The sequence below is a fragment of the Rhipicephalus sanguineus genome, chromosome 3, assembly GCF_013339695.2.
Source record: "Rhipicephalus sanguineus isolate Rsan-2018 chromosome 3, BIME_Rsan_1.4, whole genome shotgun sequence".
NCBI classification, from domain to species: domain Eukaryota; kingdom Metazoa; phylum Arthropoda; class Arachnida; order Ixodida; family Ixodidae; genus Rhipicephalus; species Rhipicephalus sanguineus.
The window spans coordinates 217,530,435-217,554,969 of NC_051178.1; the positions used below are offsets into that span (position 1 = coordinate 217,530,435).

A 24,535-nucleotide genomic window follows, 5' to 3' on the forward strand; every position below is an offset into this window, starting at 1 on the left:
TATGTCGTAATTAGTTTTCAAAGTGTCATAATGTTAGTAAATTATTTTCGTATGTTCATTTATTGCTTTACTGTTCGATACGCTATCTTACACGCTTCCTTACATATTGCTGTTCTTTTTCTTCTCCTTCTGCCCATACGTATGATCAGTCGCTAACCTCTGTAGATGCATAATGTTATAATTACTTTTACAAGTCTTATAATGTTAGTATAAATATCTGTGCTTGTACACTTCTTTATTGATAAGAGACACGCCTTTCTTCATGGTTAGTTTTTAATGAATCCCAACTAGCCTTAGGCTAGGGATTCAGATGCGTTTCTTCCAATAATGTATTTTGTAAATTGTTTTATGTGAATGTCAATAAATTCAAATTCAAACGTTCTGAAATTACCAATCGTCACAAGACAAGCACGTTAGGGAAATTATCGAGGCTGTGAGCATTGCTATTGAGGGAACAAATCTGTGAGCGTGGCATCGCTGGCACTATCAAGCAAAGAGCTGCGTCTTCACATCGTTGGCCATCAGCATAAGGCTTAGTTTTTCCATGGATAGCGCCTCCTTTTATGTTTCGTGCTGATATTTCGTGAACGTATTTATCGTGGCAAACGAAGAGTCAGCGCTCGTGACGTGTTCGTAAGTTCTTACCGTCAAAATGCGCAGCCTTCATTCAAAAGCTGCTCTGGTAAGAGCGTGACCGGACGGAATTCGTTCCGGCGGACAGTAGTGACCCAGTGGCCGTCACCCACAATGGAAGACAGGCGGGCCGTGACGCTTATGTGTCCCCGCTGGAGGCCAACCTGCTCAGAGATGCTCGGCCACACGAACTGGTCGGCGCTCGGGCTGCTGCCGCTGCTCGTTTGCCCTGCAACCGAAGGACTGCAGCCTCGATTATCCGGTGCGTATGTTCGGCCATCGTTTTTATATTACGAATCCACCGTTCGTGCAGTATAAATATTTTTGTTCACTACTGGTACTTTCCATGAAACTTCGGAGGAATGCCCCTCGAAGGAGCCATCTGGTTCCAAACAAGACAGACGAAGGTTGGTGCGATGAAAAATCGTTCAGCGTGGACTGCCGTCGGAGGCAACGCTTTGTCAGGGCATTTATATCGGGTGCTGCAGTGAACAAACTTTCAATGCACAGTTATAGTTGACTCCCATCGGTCAAGTGGGGAATACAACGCCACTCCTTTGGGATATCGAAGAAATGCCAAACTTCCATTTTAATGCGCTTAACATTGCGAAGGTACTTGGGGGCGTGCTGTTGGTCCTCCCCGACTGGCCATATCGAAGTACGTAAGGGCCCCCTCCGTGTGACGACGCGGAGCAAATGGAATAGTATTCCGTATTCCGTGGTACGCTATAGGTTCGTTACTCCACTTTTCGCTATATATATCTCTCATCGCCATGTAGTATCGTTAGCTAGCTTGGCCACGTGCCTCTGGTCGCGATGCCGCCCTAATCCGACCATACCGGTTCCTTCGACGTTAATCCTCGTTTTAATTCCATCATACCCGCTTCACCGTCCAATCATCATGACTACGGCGTCTTCTGCGGTGATGGCCGGTGAAGCCTACAAAGTGGGACGCTCCCTAGGATAGCACATGTCGCCGAGTTGGCAATGACCATGCAAGTAAAGCTGGCTTGCAATGGTGTGCATTGCTCGACCACGTAGGCAACAATCGCAAGATGAGCATCCGTCGGGACAGGGTAGGATCGTCGCATCGTTATCACCATGACTGGACCACAGGGGAGACACCAACGTTTGGGAGACACGACGCAAGGGCAAATACGGCCTGCGCTTCGGGGATGTACGCGGCGCTGTCACCCTGTCCTTCCTGTGCGAGCCGAAACAGGTTCGTCGTCAAAGAATAACGCTGACTCAAGAGAAGAGAGCACAAAAGTCCAGTGAAAAGGGGGACACAGAAACTGACTGGCGTGGCCAAGCTCTTCTACCACAAACCGAGTGAACCCACGTCTCCAGCGATGAGCCCAGGCGCAGTGCCATTCGCATGCTCAGAATGTGGAGGAATACAGGAGCCCTCGTGCAGGCGGTGTCTCCTTCTGAACGCAGTCGAGAAGAAACATGTCGACGTGACAATCCGCAAAGCACGCTATTCCGACGAGTGCCTCCACGGAGGACCACTGACAGACGACTGGCTTGAAACAATCAAGACAAAACATGAATCATGCACATAACGGCAGACGGGAGGCCAGAGCAAAGGCCTACAACAGGATATGCTGCTGTGGATAACCTTCACGGACGCCTCCAAAGCACGAAAAAAAAAAAAAGGCTGACCAAAGATAAACTGCTCACTTGCGCGACAGCGAAAACTTGTGACATTGACTAAGCCGAAGAGCTGGCAATCGCCCTGCCTCTAAGAATTCCTGGCAAGACAAGAGTAGTCACAAACTCGCAACAGGCGTACAGAAGCTTCCAGTCGGTATGAGTGTCTCAGCTGGTGGTGCGGACAAGCAACCCTCAAAAGGGGAAACAATAGAATTAAAGGGGTACGACACAAAATTTCGCGGCCGAGATAGCCTACGGGATCGATTCCCGTGAACATGCATATATCATCTGCAAAATATCAACAGCGAATATATAGCTTGGAAGGTATTTTAAATGAATTTTGAAGTTTGCGTGAGCGATCGACACCCTCGCGCTACTGACACCCCCAAAGGCATGGAGGAAGGAATGCATTTGTGTACGTTCGCGTGCATGTGCGTGCGTGTGTGTGTATTGCGTGCGTGCTCGTGTATGTGTGCGCGTGCATGTGTGCCTGCGTGTGTGTGAGAGTGCATGTGTGCGTGCGCGTGTGTAAGGGCTATAGGGAACCCAAGCTCAAGTTTGTGGTCGCTCGCTGGATTTCAAGCAAGACGGACGTGCCTACCGCGATGTCCTGGATTACTCCTCGTACCTCTCGCTGACCGGTGCCCCGTGACGGACTCCTCGCCCGCTATGCCGTGCGCCGCTCATCGTCGGGGCCCTTGCCGCTTCGCCGATGTTGTGCATCGAGCCTCTAGCTGTGTTTCGCGGACCCGTCCCTGAACTCCCGTGACCGTTTCCACATCTTTCCTGTCCTCTTTTCTCTTCGTTGGATGGATGGCTCTCTCACTTTTCTCTCTATTTTCCTACTATTCTTTTATTCCCTCCTTACCCCCACCCCTACAGGGCGCTTAGCCGTGTCGCAGAAGCAGACAGAAATTAGCGCCCTTTTCCTTTCCCCAAGAACAACACAAGAAGTTTGTGGCGCGACGATAGCGCCGCGCCAGCTCTGTCGGCTCTGTCGGAAAGCTCTGAACCTTCTGCGCGGCCGACTCAGCCCCTTTCACGGTAGCGGTAGCGCACGTGCGCACGCGTTCTTCTCTCGGTGCGGGTAACTGGGGGGCCGTCAGCTGGGTACGTTTAGAGTTACTGTATATGCTACCTTTAGGTAGCAGAGTTGCGCCAAGGTACGCCATCTTGGGCTCCGAAGTCTTGCGGGAAAGCCACTCACCACCCGCGTAGGAGCCGCGCTCGCGCGACAGAGTAACAGTGTTGATTTAAACAGATCTTCATGGGGCTTTTATTGCACTCGTCACATTCTAAAACAGTGAACGCAAGCAAATACACAAAAAAAGTAGTAGTATTGCGTCGTGCGGGTATACATGCAAGGATTCTCAGTCTTTTCTGTTCACTTTTTTTAACGCATTCACCCTCCTCTAGGTGGCGCCACCGTCCCAGCTTGGGCACGTAAGCGCTATTCCGTTAAACTAAAACACGCTGTCCACAACGAACGTTTGCGGCACGGTAACGATATTCCCTTAACCCCCGCTATCACGCTAACGCTAAACTAATAACTGTCTAATAACAACAGCGTCGATGTCAACCGCCGTTGAGCCGCCGGAATCTACGGAGTCGTCGGCGTCGCCTGCGAAGTGTTGGCAGTGTTGGCTTCTCCGCAGCGCAAATGAGCCACCTATGACCACGTGACGGCGCTCGGCGAATAGCGTTGCTATTCGCCGATAGGAAGCGCTTTACTGTTTGAAGCAAGGTCGGGCTGCCTTAGAACGCGTAGTTATAAAGCGAGATTTAGTAACGAAGAAGAACAATGTACATGCTGCGGGGGAACTAAGGAAACGATGGAACATGTACTGATTGAATGTGGCGATATTCACCCAGGTATACGTGTGGGCACGAGTCTACATGAAGCCTTGGGTTTTAGGGACAACAATGGAAAGCTGAACACGTCCGCGATAGAAATAAGTAAGAGACGGTTAGAGTATTGGTGGCAGAAAAGTAGAGATAAAGAACAAAAATAAATAATGGCGGAAAAATAAGGTCATTCTGCCTTAAGAGGCAGAGAGATGGACCGTGAATTTATATTTTTTGGTATAATAACATAGATTTAATCAATGTAGATAAGGTATTAGGCCAACATGAAACAAGGAAGCTTTTTTTTTTCTTTTTTTTCTTTTTTTTTTTTTTTCGAGCCTGGTGGCAGACATGTCACCGCCCCGTTTTAAAGGGGACGCTCATAGCATCCATCCATCCATGCTGGAATCGTCGAAGGCAGAGCGAGCGGCGTCCGGAAAACAGTGGCGCAACTCTGCTACCTAAAGGTAGCATATACAGTAACTCTAGGTACGTTGAACCGAGAGGCTTGCTGTGCGAAGCTGCGCATTTCCGCGATGGCAGAAGCGACCCCGCGGAAGCGCAAGCGTGGTCCGAAGTATTGCGGTTTAGTGGCCAGCCACAACAGTGCAGACAACACCAAGGCACGCGATTCACGTGTTAAACTGTATCGGTTCCCGGGCGTGTCGTACGAGAAATAAAGGCGGCAAGCGTGGATAGCTGGCAGCGCTGTCTCGCCTTCTATTTTGGCTGTCTGAGTTCATCGCTTTCGTTCGTTCCGACTACCTGAATCGGTAAGTAACGCGCCGCATGCACGCAGCGACTACATTAATGATTAGTCTTCTCGTATTGTTAAAGTCCAGTTACGGTTGTAAGTGAAGCAACTTTGTGTTTTGATTCCCCGTGTTCGTGAGACCTACCCGTCGTTGTTGAACGTTCACATTCGCGTTATACCGTTAGCATTGCGCGGTTGGTTGAATTCAGCTGAACTCGGCACATTGTCAGAAGTTCGGCGCCTGCATTTCACGCGTCGGGAAGGCTGCTTTATCACGCCGGAACGGACGTCTGTGCATTTGCAGCCAGCTTTGACATCGTTCTGCAGGTTTGCTTTGTTTTTGTCACTTTATTAGGGTGATATATATTTAAGCCACTAAATATAACTGGCACTTAATACATGCTTTGCAATTGCAACCTTGAAGTAACCACCGTCTGACTGTGCGATTTTCTAGCCGCGTTCGCGCAGCAGGTTCTATACGCCTGTCAAGTCGATATCATAAAAAGAGACTGCAAGCACGACGCGAGAGCCGAAAAAACGAGGCGAGCAGTTCATCTTGCTTCACAGTGGTTGAAGCTCAGCTAGCTGCCTCGCGTCTTAATCGGCGGGTGATTCTCCAGCGGCACGGAGGACTTGACTCTAACCTTCTCAGGAAGCAGTGCCATGGCCGTATAATCTTTTTTTCGCACGCCGCAAACGTTTGTTCACGAAAGTACACGGCTGCTACTGTAAGCATGCCATATCAAAACAACAATCATATGATTCGTAGTCCACGCCGCAGAACATCGATAGCGTGTACGGCTTCATTTCGGAGTGCATGTGGACCATTATTCATCTTTAACATGACAGAATGAGACTTAGGTATACGTCCTACACGGTGTAATCGCGACTTGGGAAATGCATTTCGCTTTGAGTTGGGCGTCGTTGTTGTCGATCGTCTGCTCTTCACCGTTAACGTGATTGACGAGCCTTTCTCATTTTATCAAGTTCGCTTTTCGGAAGTGCCAGTCAAGCTTGAAAATCCATTTGAAGCCGCACTGCAAGCGGTACATTTTGAGGCGGCGCAAGTGCACCGCGAGAGCTCTGCACGTGCAAAGCGAGCGGCAACGCGATGGAGAGAAGGGAAAACGCGCGCTGCTAACCACGGCCGGGCTAGACCGCGCGCGCGCGCTCTCTTAAGGAGCGCGCGTGCGGTCTAGCCCGGCCGTGTGCTAACACCCCAGTTTCTCTTTTTCTGCCAGAGATGGCGCTGCCTGTCAAGAGCAGCAGCGCCGCTAAGCGTTGCTTGGGAAGCCTATAGGGGTTACTTTACTTTGTAACGAACAGATCCGCGCGTGCGAAACTGTCCCGTCTTTGGATCACACCGCGCACTAGAGGAGTGTAGTTACTCGCTACTAGCGCTACGCAGCAGCCCTAACAGTCAGAGCTGTGACCCCCTATCCCGCGGTTCGCGTTGAGTTGCGACCACGGCGGGTATCAGGCCAGTGGTAAAAGAGACGAGTTCTTTGTCTGACACAGTTTATTGTGCCAAAAGCATCACCAACGCAACAAAAATACAGATAAAACGAAGCGGCGGAGAAGTTCCGCACGACGACGTGCAAACAACAACAAAATGGGAAGCACACGAGATTTAGAGCGATAAGGCTCGACTCACCTCTCGTGGCTTCGCATCCGGCCCTGAGGCAGTAAGTCACCTCACAATAGACCAGCCGTTGCGCAGGGGGTGATGGCAGTCATGGGCACGTTACCAGTAAAAAGTAACAGTGTTACAGTTACAGTTACCTAAGCCAAAAAAGTAACTCTGTTAGAGTTACAGTTACAGAGTTTCCGAAAGTAACTTGTTACAGTTACAGTTACTGTGCAAAAGTAACGTCGTTACTTTTCCGTTACTGTATAAAATAATAGATCACAAATCAAATTATAGAATTTATTTAATAAGGGTTGCACGTCGTAAAACCCTAGACGAAGGAAACATAAAAGGGAGCCCAACACCAGCAATCACTTTGAACGCCTCTTACTTGAAGTGGAAAACGTGGTATATGTACTGGAACGACGGCAGTATATCCTAAGACGTTTATTAACTATACCCAGAAGCGCATGCGAAGAGCAGCGGGGAGTGCATCACGAGTGGTTACGACGTCCATTGTGTCTGCTCCATATGTTTAAGGTGTGTCAGATTCTGTTCGGAGAGCTTCCGGTCCGCTGGGCATACAAACCGTTTTTAAGTCCCGTTATTATACCTTGGAACATGACAACGTGTGTTCACGAATTCCTAAGACTGCACACCTGCGGATGATCATGGCGGTATCTAAGAGTGCGATGCGGGGATCGGCAAAACGGGCAGGAAATGATCAACGAGGCCTAAATAACTCAAGCGGAATGTCGCTAAAGCAACCCATGCAACGCGTTCTAAGACCGAGCTTGTTGAGCACTGCTGGATGACAGGTCATATCTTTGACCTAAACAATGCGACGACGCCGGTTTGTGAACGAAGGTGGGGGAAAAGCAACTCCTGTAATCGTGGTTCATTCGCCGCGGCTTGCAAAAACAGCCGCGGCCCCCCACTGGACATTTACAAGGATATCTGTGACTCGAGGTCATTTTTTTTCTTTTTTTAGGATGCCACCTGCATTGGGGGTGAAACGTCTGTCATTTTGTTAATAATTGTTGCATTAAGTCGGAGTAAACATTTTACAACCAGTTACAAAGAAGTTTTAAAATATCGCTTCGCTAGTTCACGGAATTTCTGCCCTTAGCCGTTTCGCGTTCTGCTGTTTTCTAGCCACCTGTCAAACACGATTTGTAGTCTCCCTCAGACGAGGGAGACTATAAACATGGCATCCTAATGCTCCTCCACCTGTACACCAAGAACATAGCTAGATGCTCAAGTGACGAAAAGGATATATATGCTGGAAAAAAAAAACGAACGCGAACATAGCAGGCTGTTCAGTTGAACCACGATTGATTTACATGTTGCGTTAATGACAGACCTCCAACCTCGGTCTTCTGCAGAGAAGATAATACGCTCAGTCACCTCCTCTCCTAAACTGCGAGGGGAGCCCTATTCTGGAAAGTTGAGGGGCGGAGAGGATATATGGTAAAGAAGAAAGTTCGAAAAAGTGTTGCTGTTGGATAATTTTTCATAAAGACAGAAGTAACTGTAACGGTATTTTCCGTTACAGTTACTGCGAAAAAAGTAACAGTGTTACAGTTACAAGTTCCTCTAACTTAAAAGTAACTAGTTACAGTTACAAGTTACTGAAAAAAGTAACTAGTTACCGGTAACGCGTTACTAGTAACTAGTTAATGCCCAAGACTGGGTGATGGCGGCTGTGTGGCTCCCGACTCGATCAAGCCGTGGTCGTGACCGCTGCTCGAGTTGAAATACGAGGCGGTCCCCAAGAAAGCGGTGCGCGTTCCTTGGGGTCTGGAGAGGAGTCTCTCCAGAAAAGGGCAAGGAGGGAAAACGGGGCATCTCGACTTCGGCCAGGGAGCAGGGCGCGAAGGGATGCGGGAGCGGCCAGCGCCTTCTCCCACGCAACCCCCCTCGCCACTGCGCGTACAAACGTAGCGCGAAGCCGAGGTGCCGCCGCGTTGAAGACAATGGGTTGCGTGTGCAACCCCACAGGGCATGTGCGTGCGCGCGTGTGCATTGCGTGCGTGTGTGTGTTAGGGCATGTGCGTGCGCGTGTGTGTGCACTTGCGTGCGTGCGTATGTGTGCGAGTCTGTGTGCATTTGTGTGCGTGTGTGTGTATGCATTTTGTGTACGTGCACGTGCATGTGCGCGCGCGCGTGTGTGTGAGCGTGTGTATGTGTGTGTGTGTGTGAGTGCATGTGTACCTGCGCGTGTGTGAGTGCATGTGTGCGCGCGCGCGTGTAAGGACATGTGCGGGCGCGTGATTCATTTGTGTGCGCGCGCGTGTGTGTGCTCTTGCGTGCGTGCGTATGTGTGCGAGTGTGTGTGCATTTGTGTGCGTGCGTGTGTATGCATTTGTGTACGTGCGCGTGCATGTGTATGTATTGCGTGCGTGCTCGTGTGTGTGCGCGCGTGTGTGCCCGCGCGCGTGTAGGGGCATGTGCGTGCGCGTGTGTGCATTGTGTGCGTGCGCGCGTGTGTCTGTGTGTGTGTGCATGCGTGTGTGTGAGGGGATGTGCGTGCACGTGTGTGTTTGTGTATGTGTTTGTGTGTGTGTTTGTGTGTGTGTGTGTGTGCGGATATCGCTATTGCGCTGCTTAGCAAACTGAACGAAAAAAAAAACTTCGTCAGGCAAGTTTCAACCAATGTATCACGAAACTATCTGCTCACTGATTATTCTACAACATTTCATGTTTCTTAGTCCTAATAGGGATAGATGAGGCAGCTCAGAAAGGGGCATCTGAATTTAAAACAAGAAATTTCCGGCTTGATGACGACGTGAGTCGGTAGCGCATATGCCACTCGCACTATCAGTTTTTTGCAGGAGGCTCGTCGCCGCAGAAGTCGAAGCGCGGTCTCTTGCGTTGCGTGCCCGTTGATTCAACATCGCCATGCCGTGGAGTCGCTGTCTCTACGTGCAATAAATTTGGCGTACATTCAGCGGTCGGGTAAGGCGCTTCCGAAGCAGTTGAACCTTTCGGCCGGGCCATGTTGCTTCCGAGAAGTCGGCAGTAGAGCCTGCCGTTTTGGCGGAGGTTTCCTGGTTCTTTGCTGCACGGTCAGGTGTTTTGGGCAGCCGTGGAAAATGCTAGGCACAACATCCGAAGAGAGCGTAGGTTTCTTTCGGGCATGGAACGGGACGTTTCCCTTGTACTCTGCATGATATGTTGCAGAGATCTCTTCTTCCGGGAAATGCTTCGCGCACACAAGGTCAGTAGGCTCCAAAACTCTGCTGTCGGAATCGCCCGTCGCCACTTATCTAAGCGCTCTGGTTCACTCAGAGCCCTGAAAGGCGACACACGTTCTGTACAAGTCCTATACCCCTACTTGCAATTCGGGACGAAACATTTTTTTGCCCATTTCGAGGCGTAGCCAGCGACAAGGCCGCTAAAGGGTACTCGGCATCATACACAGTGTCGAGGTATACGTGCACTCAATCACAATACACGAATCAGCAAAACAAATGCACTGACAGGGCTCACAGGCACAGTGCAACGCGTTTATAAATCACATATTGGAAAATTTATTGCTGCGCAAAAACACACGAGGACTAGAAAGGAACACTTAAAACAGACAAGCGCAACAGTTCGCGCTTGTCTGTTTTAAGTGTTCCTTTCTAGTCCTCGTCTGTTTCGCGCAGCGTTAAACTTTCCAATATGCTACACCAACTCGCCCACATCAAGCTCCTTCTGCTTATAAATCACAGAATGCCATGCACACAAAGCTTTCAGGAAGATCTTTCTTTGTGCGCGAATTTCAGAATGAGCGCCGCGCGAGCCCCTGAGACCCTAGATGAGACTCCATTCTGTAGCGCCATCTCAACGCGCGCCGCGAAAGGTACTCGTGGCTCGAGGTCATCGGCGAACACAATCTGCCCGCGCCCTCTCCTCAAGCGGAGCGACGAGTGTCAGCACCTAACTCATTCTTACACCGTGCCCACGACACAGCAATACTTCCGACCTCACATCCACTTCCGTGGGGTCGCTTCTGCCATCGCGGAAATGCGCAGCTTCGCACAGCAAGCCTCTCGGTACAACGTGCCGAGCTGACGCCCCCCCCCCCCCCCCCCCCCCGTTACCCGCACCGACAGAAGAACGCGTGCGCACGTGCGCTACCGCTACCGTGAAAGGGGCTGAGTCGGCCGCGCATAAGCTCCAGAGCTTTCCGACAGAGCCGCAGCGGGGCCAGCGCGGCGCTGTCGTCGCGCCGCAAACTTGAGCTTGGGTTCCCTATAGGCCTAGTGCGCTGCAGCTTTGAACCGAACAGGCAGCGCCACCGGACGGCCGCGGTGGAAAACTTGGGATTGTCGTTTGTTGCTCCCGTGCCCGCAGTCACGGTAGAAACGCATGGCTCCTCGCCGAAAGGACGTAAAAACGTCGCAGAACTCCGGTAATTTTCCGTACTTCTGCGTGCATGGCTGGCACAAAAGCTGTAGGAACACGGTTCGGAAGCAACTAGCTTCAAAATTCTGCGGGTTACTTCAGAAGTCGGACGAAAATGAAAGACAACTCTTACCGCAGCTGTGCGGGGCTGCGTAAGCAACGCCTCGAATTCCGTCCATAAGTGTCCCCACTCTCGTGCGTTTTTTTTTGCCTTTTGTTATTTATTTTAAATGTATACACAAGCTTACAAGGTCACAAAGAAATAGGAAGATACAGTGTTGTAGGCGTTACTGAAAAAAAGTAACTAAATACGTTACCCGTTACACTATAAAAAAGGAACGCGTTACCGCCCTACGTTACCTACAAAAAAATGTAACGCGTTACCGTTACCGTTAACGAAAAAAAGTAACGGACGTTACCTCTGCCGTTACCCCGCAATCATAAATTGTAATCGATGTGTCTTTGCTGCACGAACCCACAATAGCAATAATTTAAATCTGAAATTTGTTTCACATAAAACTTCTAACCCAATCAACGAATATACCCAAAATTCTGATCTAATGAGTATTACTTGCACAAATGTACCGGACCTCAGCAATGGTATATGGGCTTAAAGTTGCCTTTAGAGTTACGTGTGATGGCTTCTGACTCTGACACATGGTGAAGCCGTTTTTGTCAATGTGACAGTATACAGAATATGAGAGTCAATCGTCAACGCTATTCGCAAAGAAAGCATCAATGAAATCTCAAGAAATTTACAATAATTCTGATGGTGTGCTTCTGCTAGCAAAATAAATGCGCGAATTTTGTAGTAATAAAGAAATGCTTAAACGGGCTAGTTACTTAAAAAAATATCTGTGCATAAACATTTTTTGTTCACTTTAACCTGTATATTTACCGCAAAAATTGCGAGCGTTTATGTGAGGGTGTTCAAGATCAGCCTCACTCGCTCAGGAGTTCAATAACCAGAAAATTCGTTGCAGTTAGAAAAAGCAAAATTTATTTTTTAAAACAAAGTTGATAGGCCTTATCAACTTTGTAGCTACTATAAAACGTCGCATATTTAGACATTTTTCAAAAACAGTTTCCTTAGCTCTACAAGTTTCAAACAATGTTACTTTACTCTTTGTTGCGCATACATTTCATACACAAAATATCTTCTTTGTAACGATAATATTTCTGTTTACAACGTCGTGAACTTTCGAGAACGACAGGTAATGAAATTGGTCCCTCCAGATTGAATGTCTTTGACATTTTTCCCTCGTAAATTATGCAGTTAATAAGGAAATTAAGATCCTTTTCGGGCTACTGGCATGGGACATGCATAAAATATAAAATACTCAATTAAACTTAAAATGTTTGTTTTCGGATCCGTGTCGATCTCTCGTAGAATCACCCGTTTGCAATAACCACGATTAATACACTAACTGCGGTAATGTCTGCCGTGTAGCTACCTGTAACCGTGGTTAGCCGTAACCGTAGTTAGCTTAACCGCGTGTGACAGTGGTATTAAGGTAGTGAGTAAAAAAGATTTTTTTGCGTTACAAGAAAAAGTTCTACGTTTCGCGTCCCGCTCGCACTCTTTTTCAGGGTTTTCTTCCAGCCGGGGGTCACGCCAATTCTCCACAATAAGGCAGACTCTTGATCGGCAGCGCACCTGTAGACCGGTTGACGTTACCGGCTGTCGCCTGGATCGGCCAGACTTCCACAGAAAGCCGCTTAAGTCGACGACGTGGGAGTTGTCGAATTCGATGCGGTGGTCGTTTACCATGCTATGCTCAGCGAGTGTACTCCTTTGTCACGCGAACTTGCGGGCATCGTTTTTATGTTGTCGCAGCCTTTCGGGGGAGTTCTTTGTTTCCCCCACGTACAAAATTTCACGACCAGCACGTGGTATGGAGTAAACCAGCCCCTGCGCTTTCTCTTCGGCCAGCCTGTCATTTGGGCACGAAAAGGCGCAGGTGCCAGCAATCCACCTGCTACATTCCACGAGAAGCATGTCCGTACAGTTTCTCATGGCGAAATATGCGGCTTTCATCAAGCTTTGTGTGGCGATGGCCAAAACCTCTACACAAGGAGTCGGCGCGTCTTAAGAAATTGGTCCCAACAATTTCCACAAAAAAGAAAAGCGATTCCGCCCGCGCTTTCTTGGATGAAAAAGTAACGAGTAACGTGACACCACACGTTACCGAAAAATGTTAACGTAAGTACGTTACCCGTTACAGTTTCTAAATTGTAACGAGTACGTTACTAAGTTACCGAAAAAAGTAACGCGTTACCGGTAACGCCGTTACTTGTAACGCGTTACCGCCAACACTGGGAAGATAGCAGGCTGACAACGGCCACCTAGAAGGGCAATGTGCTTGTCTGCGTCTTCTGCTCTCACGCGTGATTTCTTGCCAGCCAGAGCGGCGAGCAGGGGTAGCCGGTGCGGAATCAGACACAAATTTGCCGCGTCCTCTTCGTTGGGAACGAAAACAGTTCGGTATGGCTCAGCACACGTAGAGCACTGAAAAATCAAAAGCTCACCTCCACTCGTACGTCGTAGTCCACGGTTTTCGATTGCACTCTGCATTTCCCAATGTCGGAAGATTCCATCGCGCACATCAATTCTTCTTTCAGACCACACACCGACCACTCGCGTGCAACTTCGTACCAAGCGACCAAGAACTCCTTTTGAAACACACGTTATTGCAATTTCAATCCTACGTAAACCGCAGAACAACACACGATCGTCGCTTCTTGTCCTTACGTTCACGCGCGGGCTGGCGGCCTTGGCTGGCGATGCGCTTTCCTAGCAGACGACAACCAGCGACGCACTGATGGGCGCTTGCAGTCTCACTGTGTGCGCTCGCTCGCCTGTGTCTGTGTGCGTGTGCGTTGTGAGCGTGTTTGTGTGTGTGTGGGGGGGGGGGCGGTAATCTACTGTTCCCCGCGTAGTGACCAAGTGACGGAAAAGAACTTGTTTCCGGCGCAAGCAGCTGTGTTTTGTCGGCTTTTTCTTTTCTTTTTTTTTTGTTGGTAGGGCTCGCAGTTCGGTTTTCAGCAAAAAGACGGACTGAGGGGGGCCTGTCTCTCTCGAATAGCTTGAGGCAAAAAGGGGACGAAGTTTTGTTGAATGCTTACGTTAACAAGAGTCGCTGCAAGCTGGTTTTCCAGCTACAGCTTTAAACGGCTGTAGTTTGAGAGGTTTTTCAGACAGGAAGAAAAACATAAATAAACATAAGTTAGCACAGCGTATTTACACACGCAGACAGAAAAAAAAGCGCTACGGTGGACGTTCTTGGAGAACAGCGGCCGCCGCAACCGTAGCCGCCGCCTTGAAACATGCAGACGGGCCCGTAGGCGACAATCCTAACAGTGCGCCGCTAGCCCGATAGAGGGCGAGAGCAGTAGCGCCACCATACCAGCTCACGAGGTCTACAGACCTTTTTTTCGTGGGCGCCTCCATATTGCCTAGCGGGCGGCGCCGTCTCTGGTCTGGCAACCTACTGGCATGTGCGAAGCTCCGCGTTTGTATGGAAGGTATGGGCACCGTGCATACGTTAGGAGCCGCCACAGTCGCGCGCTGCCTCCAGCGCCAAAGCGGCCACGGCAGCAGATCTGGCGGGATAAGGGAGCAGACAACGCAGGCGGCGGCAAGCCACTGCGCCGTGCTTTGGTGCTTCGCTTGAGGCGTTTCCTTTCCCGTTTGCTTCCAAAAGACGTCAAATTGTTAGCAGCTGTCCGAGAACGTAGCGTTAGCGCGGGTGCTTCTTTTCGCCAAACCTCGTGTATCCTCAGGCGAACGCGGCAACATTAAATGCATGAGCTGGCGGAAGACAACGGAGGTGACGAGCCCGTTGAGCGAAACTGCGCACGTATAACGCGGGCCGCATCGCTCACTAAACAATCACAGCTTATCACCCTCGGGCTAACGCGGCAGCGAACTCAGCGGCAGCTTGAAACTGGCGATACCAGCAATTGCACTGTCACGGCCACTGAATGAAAAAAGGCTTTCCATCGAACGGCCATGGCGCTGCATTCACTGCGCCGACTTAACCATGTAGTGCAGCCGAGTTCGTCGTCGTGGCTCGTGTTTTGCTGCCATGGCACTGCAAAGCGTGCCAATTATTATTACGTTGGGATTCAGAGAGCTACGTGATATAGTTTCCTCCGAGGAGCTAACCTGAAGAAGGGCAGGGACCTCCTCGAAGCGGGGCACGTTCACGGCGTCGTGGAAGAGGTGTAATAATAATAATATCTGGGGTTTTACGTCCCAAAACCACGATATGATTATGAGAGACGCCGTAGTGGAGGGCTCCGGAAATTTAGACCATCTGGTGTTCTTCAACGTGCACCTAAATCTAAGTACACGGGCCTCTACCATTTCGCCTCCATCGAAATGCGACCGCCGCGGCCGGGATCGAACCCGCGACCTTCGGGTCAGCAGCCGAGCACCGTAACCGCTATACCACCGCGGCGGACGTGGAAGAGGTGTTGCTCGGCAGATCAACGATCATGGGCAAATGCACCCCTTAGAAAAAAAAAAATACCCCATCTATTCACTGTTACGAAGTAGGTTTTCGCGACGATGAAAAGCCGGGAGGCTGGCGAGCCGATGATGCCGGAGATCGGACTATCGCTTATGAGCTGATCAAGGAGGCAAAACGTTTCCAAAACTTAACAACGTTTATAGCAGGTATAGCAGGTACCGTTGTCAGATGGGAGGAGACGCGGCACCCGGAGGCGCTTTGTTCCAGAGTTCTACGACACTCATCAACCCATCATCATCCGTACGTCTATCCCGGTACCGCCTCCCCCCCGGGTTGAGGAGGGGAAGATTTGTTTCGGAAAGACGGTCCCTGCCCGGACAAGGGGGCCACCGCTCGGCGCGAAGCGCCAAACAGACGTAGCCAGTCTCACGGCCCCACGCCAGAGAGACTCGGCCATGGGGCTACAGTTTGGTGCTGCAACTTCAGTCGCCGCACACAAAACAGACGTACCCGAGAAATACCGCACGGCCGGAAGCCGGCGGGGGCCTACCCGGACGGGGGGGCCACAGTTCGGCTCGACGAGTCCAATCGTCGCGCACTGAACTGCGACCGCATAGGGGCTACCGTTTGGCGCGGCAACCTTAAGGCCGAACCATATAGAGCGTTTTTGCCGGCGTTTTCCCGGCGTTTCGTACGCCGGCGTCCCTCGACGTCGACGCTACCGGTGACGGTGGCCGAAACGTCCACCTCTGGACGGTCCAGACATCACGGGCGGCAGCGTCGACGCCGGAAGCAGTTCGATGGACGCAGGACCAATCAGCGTGCGGCTGGCAGCGATTTCCGCTACGTAACGGCGTCGTCGATGCTGCCAAAATGGTTGCCGCCCGCCTCGGATCTAATAAGTCGTCGCCGTGCACTGTGTGGCCCTTAAGTTCTCAATTGATGCTTGTATTTGACTTAGCTTGTTCCCTAGAAGCTTCGACAGCAAAGTGCTCGTGATATCTTTGAACTCTTTCCGAGAGCCATACTCAAGTTCATCGGTAGGCTTAGCAGGAATGAGTGTATTGGCCGAATACGTGGCCTCAAAGATGTACGGCAGCTTCAAGCTCAGAGGCCGTATATTACAAGTTTGTGCTTCTTCTTAATGCCAATAGCTGGCGCTACAAGTCAAATAAAAAAAAAATAGACTTTTCGGTGGCGTTGTGTCACTGTGACTCGTTTTCTGCACCACAGAACTGCTAATGAGACATAAAAGCTATAATCAGGAATATATCTCGTTGGTCCATTGACGGAAACTGTACACTGCTTTACGAGGTGTCAGGTTCATTCCCTCTGGTCACACTGTGGGACGCTGAGCTAACGCTCTTCATATGGTTTGCCGCCCTCTCTGACGGCGTTGATGTGACGACGCCGAGGGACGCAACGCCAGGAAACGCCGGCAAAAACGCTCAATATGGTTCAGCCCGGGTAAGCAACAGCGGAAACCTCGACCGTCATCACCGCGGTGTAGCAACAGAAGTCGCATGCACCCAGACCGGCTCGGGCTGTTGGTTCCGCAGACACAAGTGACTGGCACGCTAGGCCAGATCGGTGTACCTTAGAGAGAGCCATCTTTAAAAGTTAATGGTGATCTGCCCTCCTGACTCACTAAAGATGACTGCTGGACGGTGCCAGGTTTCGAGAAACTTCTTAACGCCCAAACGCTGCCATTCCCGGTGGAGAACAAACCAGATCTCCTTCCGCATTTTTGCAAGTACTTCACGAAGACTAGGCTGCCTCCCATCGAAAACGGCAGCGCACCGTGCCACCCAAACTTGGTAAGAGCACTCGACGAGAAGAAGAACGTACTGGTTAACCGCCTGCGCAGGCAGGGGATGCAAAAACCGAACGGTTTCGAATGGAACTCCGGGGTGGCCATACAAGCTAGCTATCCTTTGAAGGAGGGCTGCTGGGAGTGCACACTGAGAGAAGATGTGAACCAAGTCCTCCCTACTGCCACAAAACGGACACTTTCCTCTGGTAGGGATTTTCGTGAAGGGCCTGAATGTTATGGGCAGGCACCCTCTTGCTACAGTTAAAATCGCCGACTAAAATAATTCGAGAAGGGCCAACCAAATATGGATCTAACGAGGGAAAGAAATCCTTTTGTTCCTTCCCTCGAGTGGGAGCATAAATGTTCACAATCCGAATACCAGAGTCAAGATCCACTGACAGAACGCGGCCCTCCGAATCCCTGGCGTGACGCAGCACAGAGCCGGTGAATCGTGGCATCAAAATGATGGCGACCCCCCGACAATGCGCCGCGCCATAACTCCAGTAGGATTTGGTGCCAAACTGTCTGTCAAAGTTGTAAATCTGACCAAGTCTAGACACGAATGTTTCCTGTAAAACGAGGATGTCTATTTTTCGAGACCGAGCTAAGTGAATAACCTCAGCCTGTTTAGCTGCTCGGGAAATCCCACGACAATTGAAAGTAGCTATAGTTGAAGAAGGAGTAGCCATGATGAAAGAAAAAGGGGGGACAAGGCTAGGAACAAGAAGGGACTAGGAGAGCGAATTTCTGAAGTATTTTTCATGATGTCAGGTTAATCTTTCACACTTCAAACATACGAGACGACCTTGAAAGAATTAAATTTACAGACCTTTTGTAGACCCGAATAAAAAGTTTCTCGGTGTCTGAATCTGTGTGGCGTCATTTCTCTACTTTTTTAACCCCAGTCACATTGTTTCTATGCAATGATTTATTCCCTTGATATTATATTAGCTCTTTATGAACTGCTGTCATGGGGTCAGTGTATTTATTCAGACTATGCCTTTCGTACAAAGGCAGCTAGTTAAGGCTGACAATTCACTTTGAGATATAGTTTCACGAGGCTCAAAGGAAACATAATATATGATGTTCGGCTCTCATAATTTAGAACATGCTGACCTGCAGAGTTTTTCTTAACAGCATTGCGCGACCGCCAACCGGCCGGCATATCGTCACCCGTCTCACTGCACGGAGCGGCAAAACTAATTATGGGATAGACAGGGTTGTTGGGAACTGTTATGCGTTGGTTTAATAAATTTGCCGTTTTTTTTTTCTACGTGAACTGCTTCGCTTAATGGATTCATGGCCCTGTCAAGCTCTTGCAAGTTAACAGTTAGGATGTCTCTGGAAAACGCCGAAGAAGTAATAATAATAATTATCATCATCATTGATGTTGTTATTATTACTTGGCATTTTATTTGCTCTACGATTTTTCCAGCGGAAGCAAGGAAACGGCATGTTACGCAAGGTCCCCCCCCCCCCCCTCCACATACACACCAAATATGCAAACATGACTTTCGTCAAAATTTGACCCCCCCCCCCCCTGACAGAAATCCTGGGTGCGCTACTGGTTGTGCATCTGATGATGCACAGACATAACAAGTGCTTCATGACCAGTTTACTTTGAAGGACTTCATACGTTACGCCTTGCTCCCGACACAGTTTAACCGGTTGTTTACTCCGGTTGTTTACTCCTTTGTTTTTGCTGTTGCCAAGGCCTCTTTTCCATGGACATTTTTTATGTGCCTTTTTAAATTGCTCGCATTTGAAAAAGCCTTGTCACAGAAAGTGCAGATCTTGTCAAGTCTCGTGGAGGTGCTGGCGCGCGCCCCGGCGCTTTCGCTGCCGTCCATCGAGAGCGTCCGACAGGAGAAAAGGATCGCTCTCCGCTAACTCGGGAGACGGGAACGCGAGGCTCACTTGTTGCGGGATCGGCAGGAACTGTAAACTGGGAAAACTTGGCATCGCCTCATAGGGAATAATCGAGCTCTTTGTGGTTGACGCCGCACCGTCCCTAGGATTCCCCAGAAAGCGATGTTATACGGAGCGGTGACGTCTGCATCGAACTAGCCAATGAGAGCAAGGATCACCCTCCTGGAGTTACCGCTTCGCCTTCGGCGACGGGAGAGGTTCTTTGCAGTACGTTCCACATGATTTCGATCGTGGCGCCGTCACTTCGTAGCGGAGCTCTTTGGAACGCCGCTTCGCCGACTCATGGGTGTTCTCTGGCCGGCTGGTGTTGACGGATCTGCTGCGCTCGAACGAGTCCCAGCGTTTATTTCACGGTGTAAGGAAGTATTTTTCTGGCACCGTGGTTTGTCTCTGTACCGACGACGATGACCGCGAGTCGTGACAATACAAATGCAGCCCGTTAAACCTATCAAACCGATCGGCCCTAGTGGCGCAGCGGTTAACGTACGTGTCGTGCTCGAAACTGCGAGGACGTCGGTTCGAACCTCGCTGCTGGCGCGTGTCTTTTTTTTCCTTTTTTTTCTTTTTTTTCCGGCAGGGTATTGTTTGGTGTTGCATTAGTCTGTTACCAGACTGAGAAGCACGAAGCGGCTCGTGGGTTACGTGCGCCCCAGTGACACGGGCACACCACGGACGCTGGCACGGACGGGCTGCCGGCTAAACAGCGCGTGGCCGCGACAGCGGCCAGTAGCGCGTGACGGAGACCCTGCCAACCGGCCATTGAGCGTTAGCGAAATGGCCGCACTCGCGAAGCGAGGGCGAAGCCATGAATAGTTTTCCGCGCCCGAAGGGCGCAGAGGGCCTTCACTGAGCAACAGGAAAATGGCCCTTTAAAGTGCCGGCGCCACAATCGAAAATCCCTAGAGATTCTGTCCCCAGGTACCTAGCCGTCGAACACAAAAGGATTCGTGGACACGCATGCGCAAAGGAGACCCATGTGGAACGTACTGCAAAGACCCTCTCCCTTCGGCGACCCCCCCTCACGTGACCACGCTGCAACAAGTTATGATGACGTCATAGCTGCCATGTTTTTTGCCGCATTCGCTCCAGCAGCCTACAGGGACCGTAAGTACAGTGGCTAGAATAGGGAAGTGTGAAGACCGCGCCGCCTGCGCTGACGCTCTCCTCCGATGCCTCGACCGGCGCTGTCTAGGTGGCGCTGGTTGTAGCTTACACGTCGCTCGCTCGGCTCGCTGCAGCGAAGCTGCCATGTCAAGGCTGATTTGTGGCTCATATGGTGTTGTTTGCGCCGTAAATTTTTATTACTGTCTCTATTATAATGCAGGGCGTAAGTGCCTCATAAAGAAATGAAATTTGCGGCAGATATTATCAAACATTATCACCGTATGGTATGACCGTACGCACAGTATCATAAGTGAAGCTTTACATCGTTCGCAAACATCGCGGCCAGCTAAGCTTGCCACTGCTTGCGATCGTTCCTTGATGCTGAGAAATGTAACTGATTAGCATTTTGGGGGGATTGCCATATCACAAGGTTATAAGCAACCTCAAGAAGCACGAAAAAAAAATGCTACTATGACATTGATATCAATTTTCGTCATGTTACAGTATACCTAACATTTTGCATAAGATAGTTTTCAAGAACTTAAGTATTCTTGCGTATTCACAGTGGAAATATTTTTCAATTAACAACTGCACAGAAAATCGGAGAGCATTTTAGTCTTCTTACACATTTTATTTAAAGTTGGGGGAATCAAAGTAGGGAAGAAAGCTAGCACATTACAGGGTGATGCACATAACATCGCCCTTCGAAACTTGAAGTGCTTTGATCTTTCTCTTGCAGAACTTCTCTGTTTGTTTAGAGATTTCGTGAAGAAGTGAAGCCGTGTGAGAACAAAAAACTTGATTATGTTGCTCGTCAGATCTTGCTTGTGTGCGTCGCACACTATACGGATGGTACGGTCTGCATTGAGTTAAGAAGTTCAATCCCTTTCAGGGGCGTAGCCAAGGGGGGGGGGTTCAACCCCCCCCCCCCGAAATTTTTCAGTTTTGCTTGCGTATATAGGCACGCACACATACAAACGCACGCACGAACATACATAAAGTATGGTTGAACCCCCCCGCCCCGAAAAGATTTCTGGCTACGCCCCTGGTCCCTTTAGAGCTTATTATAACTGAACCACGATGTGAATGTGTCCTCCAGTGCCTCCACAAATGAAAATAGTTCAGGTGACAGGTACAAAAGCCCTCCAACATCACAGAATGCTGTGAATGACGCAAGATCCTTATCGGCGTTCTCGAGGGATTTGAGCACCTGCTCAAAACAGTCCTGGTATTTCGTTGCCATAAGTTTCCTCCGTGCCACATAGCCGGCCAAATAGTACACCAATCTTCCGTCACTGACTTGCACAGGATACACATGGTCAGAAAGGAGAGCCGATGCCTGTAGTACACTTGAATCTTCGTCCAGGTTTCCAGTGTCCAGTAAATTGTCAACATGGATGGCCACTTCATCAGTTCCAACTAATGACGTAAGTGTGTCACCTGCACAGTTGCCCGTGTCTGGTGCTTTTACAAAATTGCAAAAGCTAAGGGAATTCACGGCAGTAAGGAACTGGGTCGATGTGGGATGATCATTGCACCCGGATAACTGACGAATCATCCCGAATAGCTTTTCGATTGGATCTTGGGGATTGGAACGGCAGCATTCTTTTCCAAAGGCTCGTCTGCTCTTGGTATATTACGCTGCCACTGCTGGAACAAATGGTCGTCTTCGGGACTCCAAACAATGAAAGCTTCTGCTTGCACGTTTTGTACCCAGTTGAGCATCTGGGCACAAAACAGTGGCTCTGACGTCTGCTCATGGCACACACTCCGCAAAAGACATAACGTAAACACGACAAGGCTGTCCGACCAGCAAATGTAGCACGAAAGAACAGCGTAAACAGGCAAAAGAATCACGTCTAACCGGCGAGTTCCAGCATTGAACAACGTGCGCAGCCTGAGAGCCTGACGTGTATACGACAGCGCGCGCCACCTAGTGGAAACATCGCAAGGCGGCGTCACTACCTCCCATTGCAGCCGCTTGGCGGTGATCACACTTCTAGTAGGAGCCACCCTACCGTAAGCCTACTTCTCGGCGGCTGCTCGCGAACCGCGCGGAAGTGCGTCACGGTTCTGTGTGCTGACGTGATCGAGCGCTGCTGGGTGCAACTATCGCGTCGTTTTTGAAACCGAAACTCACACTGGTCGGTAATGAGGAGCCTGTAATTAATTATCTGTCGCGCGCTGCAGCAAACGATGTGCCGTGTCATGACTAACAGGCCCCCAGCAACACATTGCAGCAAAAAAAAAAAAAAAAAAAAAAAAACGCGAGTCCAAAATTTTTGTGTCAGTGCCCCTTTATTCTGGGTGCCGGAACACTCCGCAATAGAGGGCAACGAGTTTGCTCACCAACAGGCCCGAGCGCTGTTACACCGGGCCACACTTGCGGAATGTGGGGCCGCGAATGAAAAGAGCCAGCCACTTGTCACATACAAAGACTTAGTGGAGTTTCACCGCAACGAATGCTTCCCCGAGTCACATCCAAAGTTCACGAAGGAGCAACAGACAACTTACAGGCAGAAACATTCCCCGAGGGCAGGAATGCCCCGTGTGCCAAGAATAGGAGAATGTAATTTCAACCAGAGAGAGATCTCGCTGTCTAGCCCCGCCCTGGAAGACCAGCTGCGGCTTGTTACAGGCGGCGAGAGACGCATATGGATTCCGGAGAAAGCGCCACAAAGCTCAGCCAATAAAGTTTTTCATTCATTCCCGTGCAAACTTGGAATTGCACACTTAGGCACGCCTGGGGGTAAGAACCAATAGCAGCGCCTGCCTTTCCCGTGAGCAGGGCCTCCCTTATATTTAAAGGTTTTCACGCAACGCTTTTCCTGTTCACGGACCTTCGCTGCAATCCTCGTGATGCTCTTTTTTCTGTGTGACGCTCGCAGGCCTCGAGAGGGTGCTACTACGGCGGGGCGGCAATCTGACGGGTCTGCTGGCACTGCTGGCGCCACTGGCCGCGCTTCCGCTGATCGCCGGCACAGCGCTGCCCCTGAGCATGGCGCCACTGCTGGCGCCCGCAATGAGCACGGTGCTTGGACGGAGGAGGAGGAGGGACCTACTCGCAACCTTCATCGGAAAAAACGTGCGATCGGACAGCATGACGGCGCGCAACTCTATTTTGTACATATCGCAGGAGGAGCAGCAGCAAGACGAGGTGCTGGCGGGATACCTGCAGTGTAGCGGCATGTTGGCCGCCGACAACCACTGCCTCGAGCGGCTCGCGTGCCAGTTCTCGGCAGACGCCCTGCGCGGACCGTTGCACAAGGACGTCGCCTCCTTGTGAGTGTTACTGGCTCCCTTCGGCTGCACTGCTGGTGCTTGAGCGGCGCTGTACGCAGGGTCATCTACACCCTGCTGAGGAATCAATTCATCCCGGAACGCTTCAAGCAGCGGCTGCGCTCGGCCGCCCACCAGGCGCGCTCCTCGGACTGTCGGCGGCGCTTTCCATGCACCCAACAGCGACCATAACAGTAATAAACGTTGCTCGACGACTTTTGAGCGATTATTGGCCACGCAATTGGCCTCAATTGCTCTTTCTTCGCCACAGCCACGCACGCCCAACCAAGGTATAAACAAAACCCGTAACACTTGAAGGCGAAAGCGCAATGCATCAATCACCCTGGCGTTCTCAGCCACTCTTCACCCCCGACATTTTGAAGCGCCTCACATAGGGTTCAACTAAAGCACCTTGATCTAGGAAAGTAGCGACACTCTCCTCCGCGCGCGCGTTTCCTCCTCGATTCTCCTCGCCCGCCACCGGCGCGCTCTGCTCACGGCACCATTTTTCGCCGGTGCTCCCGCGGGCGCGCCGTAGAAATCAATGGAGGCGCGTGATGTCGGGCCGCATTCGCGCCCCGGTGCTGTAGAAAACTTTGAAGAATGGTGATAAAATGATCGAGAACACTGAAATGAACGTTTATTAAAATATTAGTTTCTTTCGAAAGCCGTGTAAATGGGGCATGCTAATTTAAAAGGAGCTTTATGCAGCGTTCCATGATGCAGACGTTTTTTCTGCCACATGATAACATGCTTTACATTTACATCTGATATAGTTTAGCTTGCGTCATGTACGCCTGTGTCTGGATTATTTGTCTCTTTCCTGTGCGCGCATGTGCAACTCAGGTACTTACAGCGTCGCATCTTGAAATGACTTCGTGGATAATACCTTGTCCATCCATGTGTTATCTGACGTGAAAGTAGACTTACGCGGTGGTCTCCAAACTGAACAAGACGCTTTCTTAGTGTCAGTACGATCAAGCGGCGCCAACAGCAACTCATCTACCGCAATAACAGAAGCGCAGGAG

General features: G+C 50.3%; 1 protein-coding gene across 1 annotated transcript; it reads left to right on the forward strand.

Annotated features, from left to right (window-relative positions):
• The first annotated feature begins 686 nt into the window (after positions 1–686).
• LOC119388299 (uncharacterized) lies at positions 687–23,709 on the forward strand. The gene is made up of 4 exons (XM_037655995.2): positions 687–895; positions 23,117–23,313; positions 23,365–23,510; positions 23,570–23,709. Exons 1-4 carry the CDS (start codon positions 748–750, stop codon positions 23,697–23,699), a joined length of 621 nt encoding a protein of 206 aa, XP_037511923.1. The 5' UTR covers positions 687–747; the 3' UTR covers positions 23,700–23,709.
• Positions 23,710–24,535: the final 826 nt, after the last annotated feature.

Coding starts and splice junctions, on each gene's coding strand:
- LOC119388299 (XM_037655995.2), top strand. CDS start 748: ATGGAAGACAGGCGGGCCGTGACGCTTATGTGTCCCCGCTGGAGGCCA. Junction 896..23,116: donor ACTGCAGCCTCGATTATCCG/GTGCGTATGTTC, acceptor TGACGCTCGCAG/GCCTCGAGAGGGTGCTACTA. Junction 23,511..23,569: donor CACAAGGACGTCGCCTCCTT/GTGAGTGTTACT, acceptor CGCTGTACGCAG/GGTCATCTACACCCTGCTGA.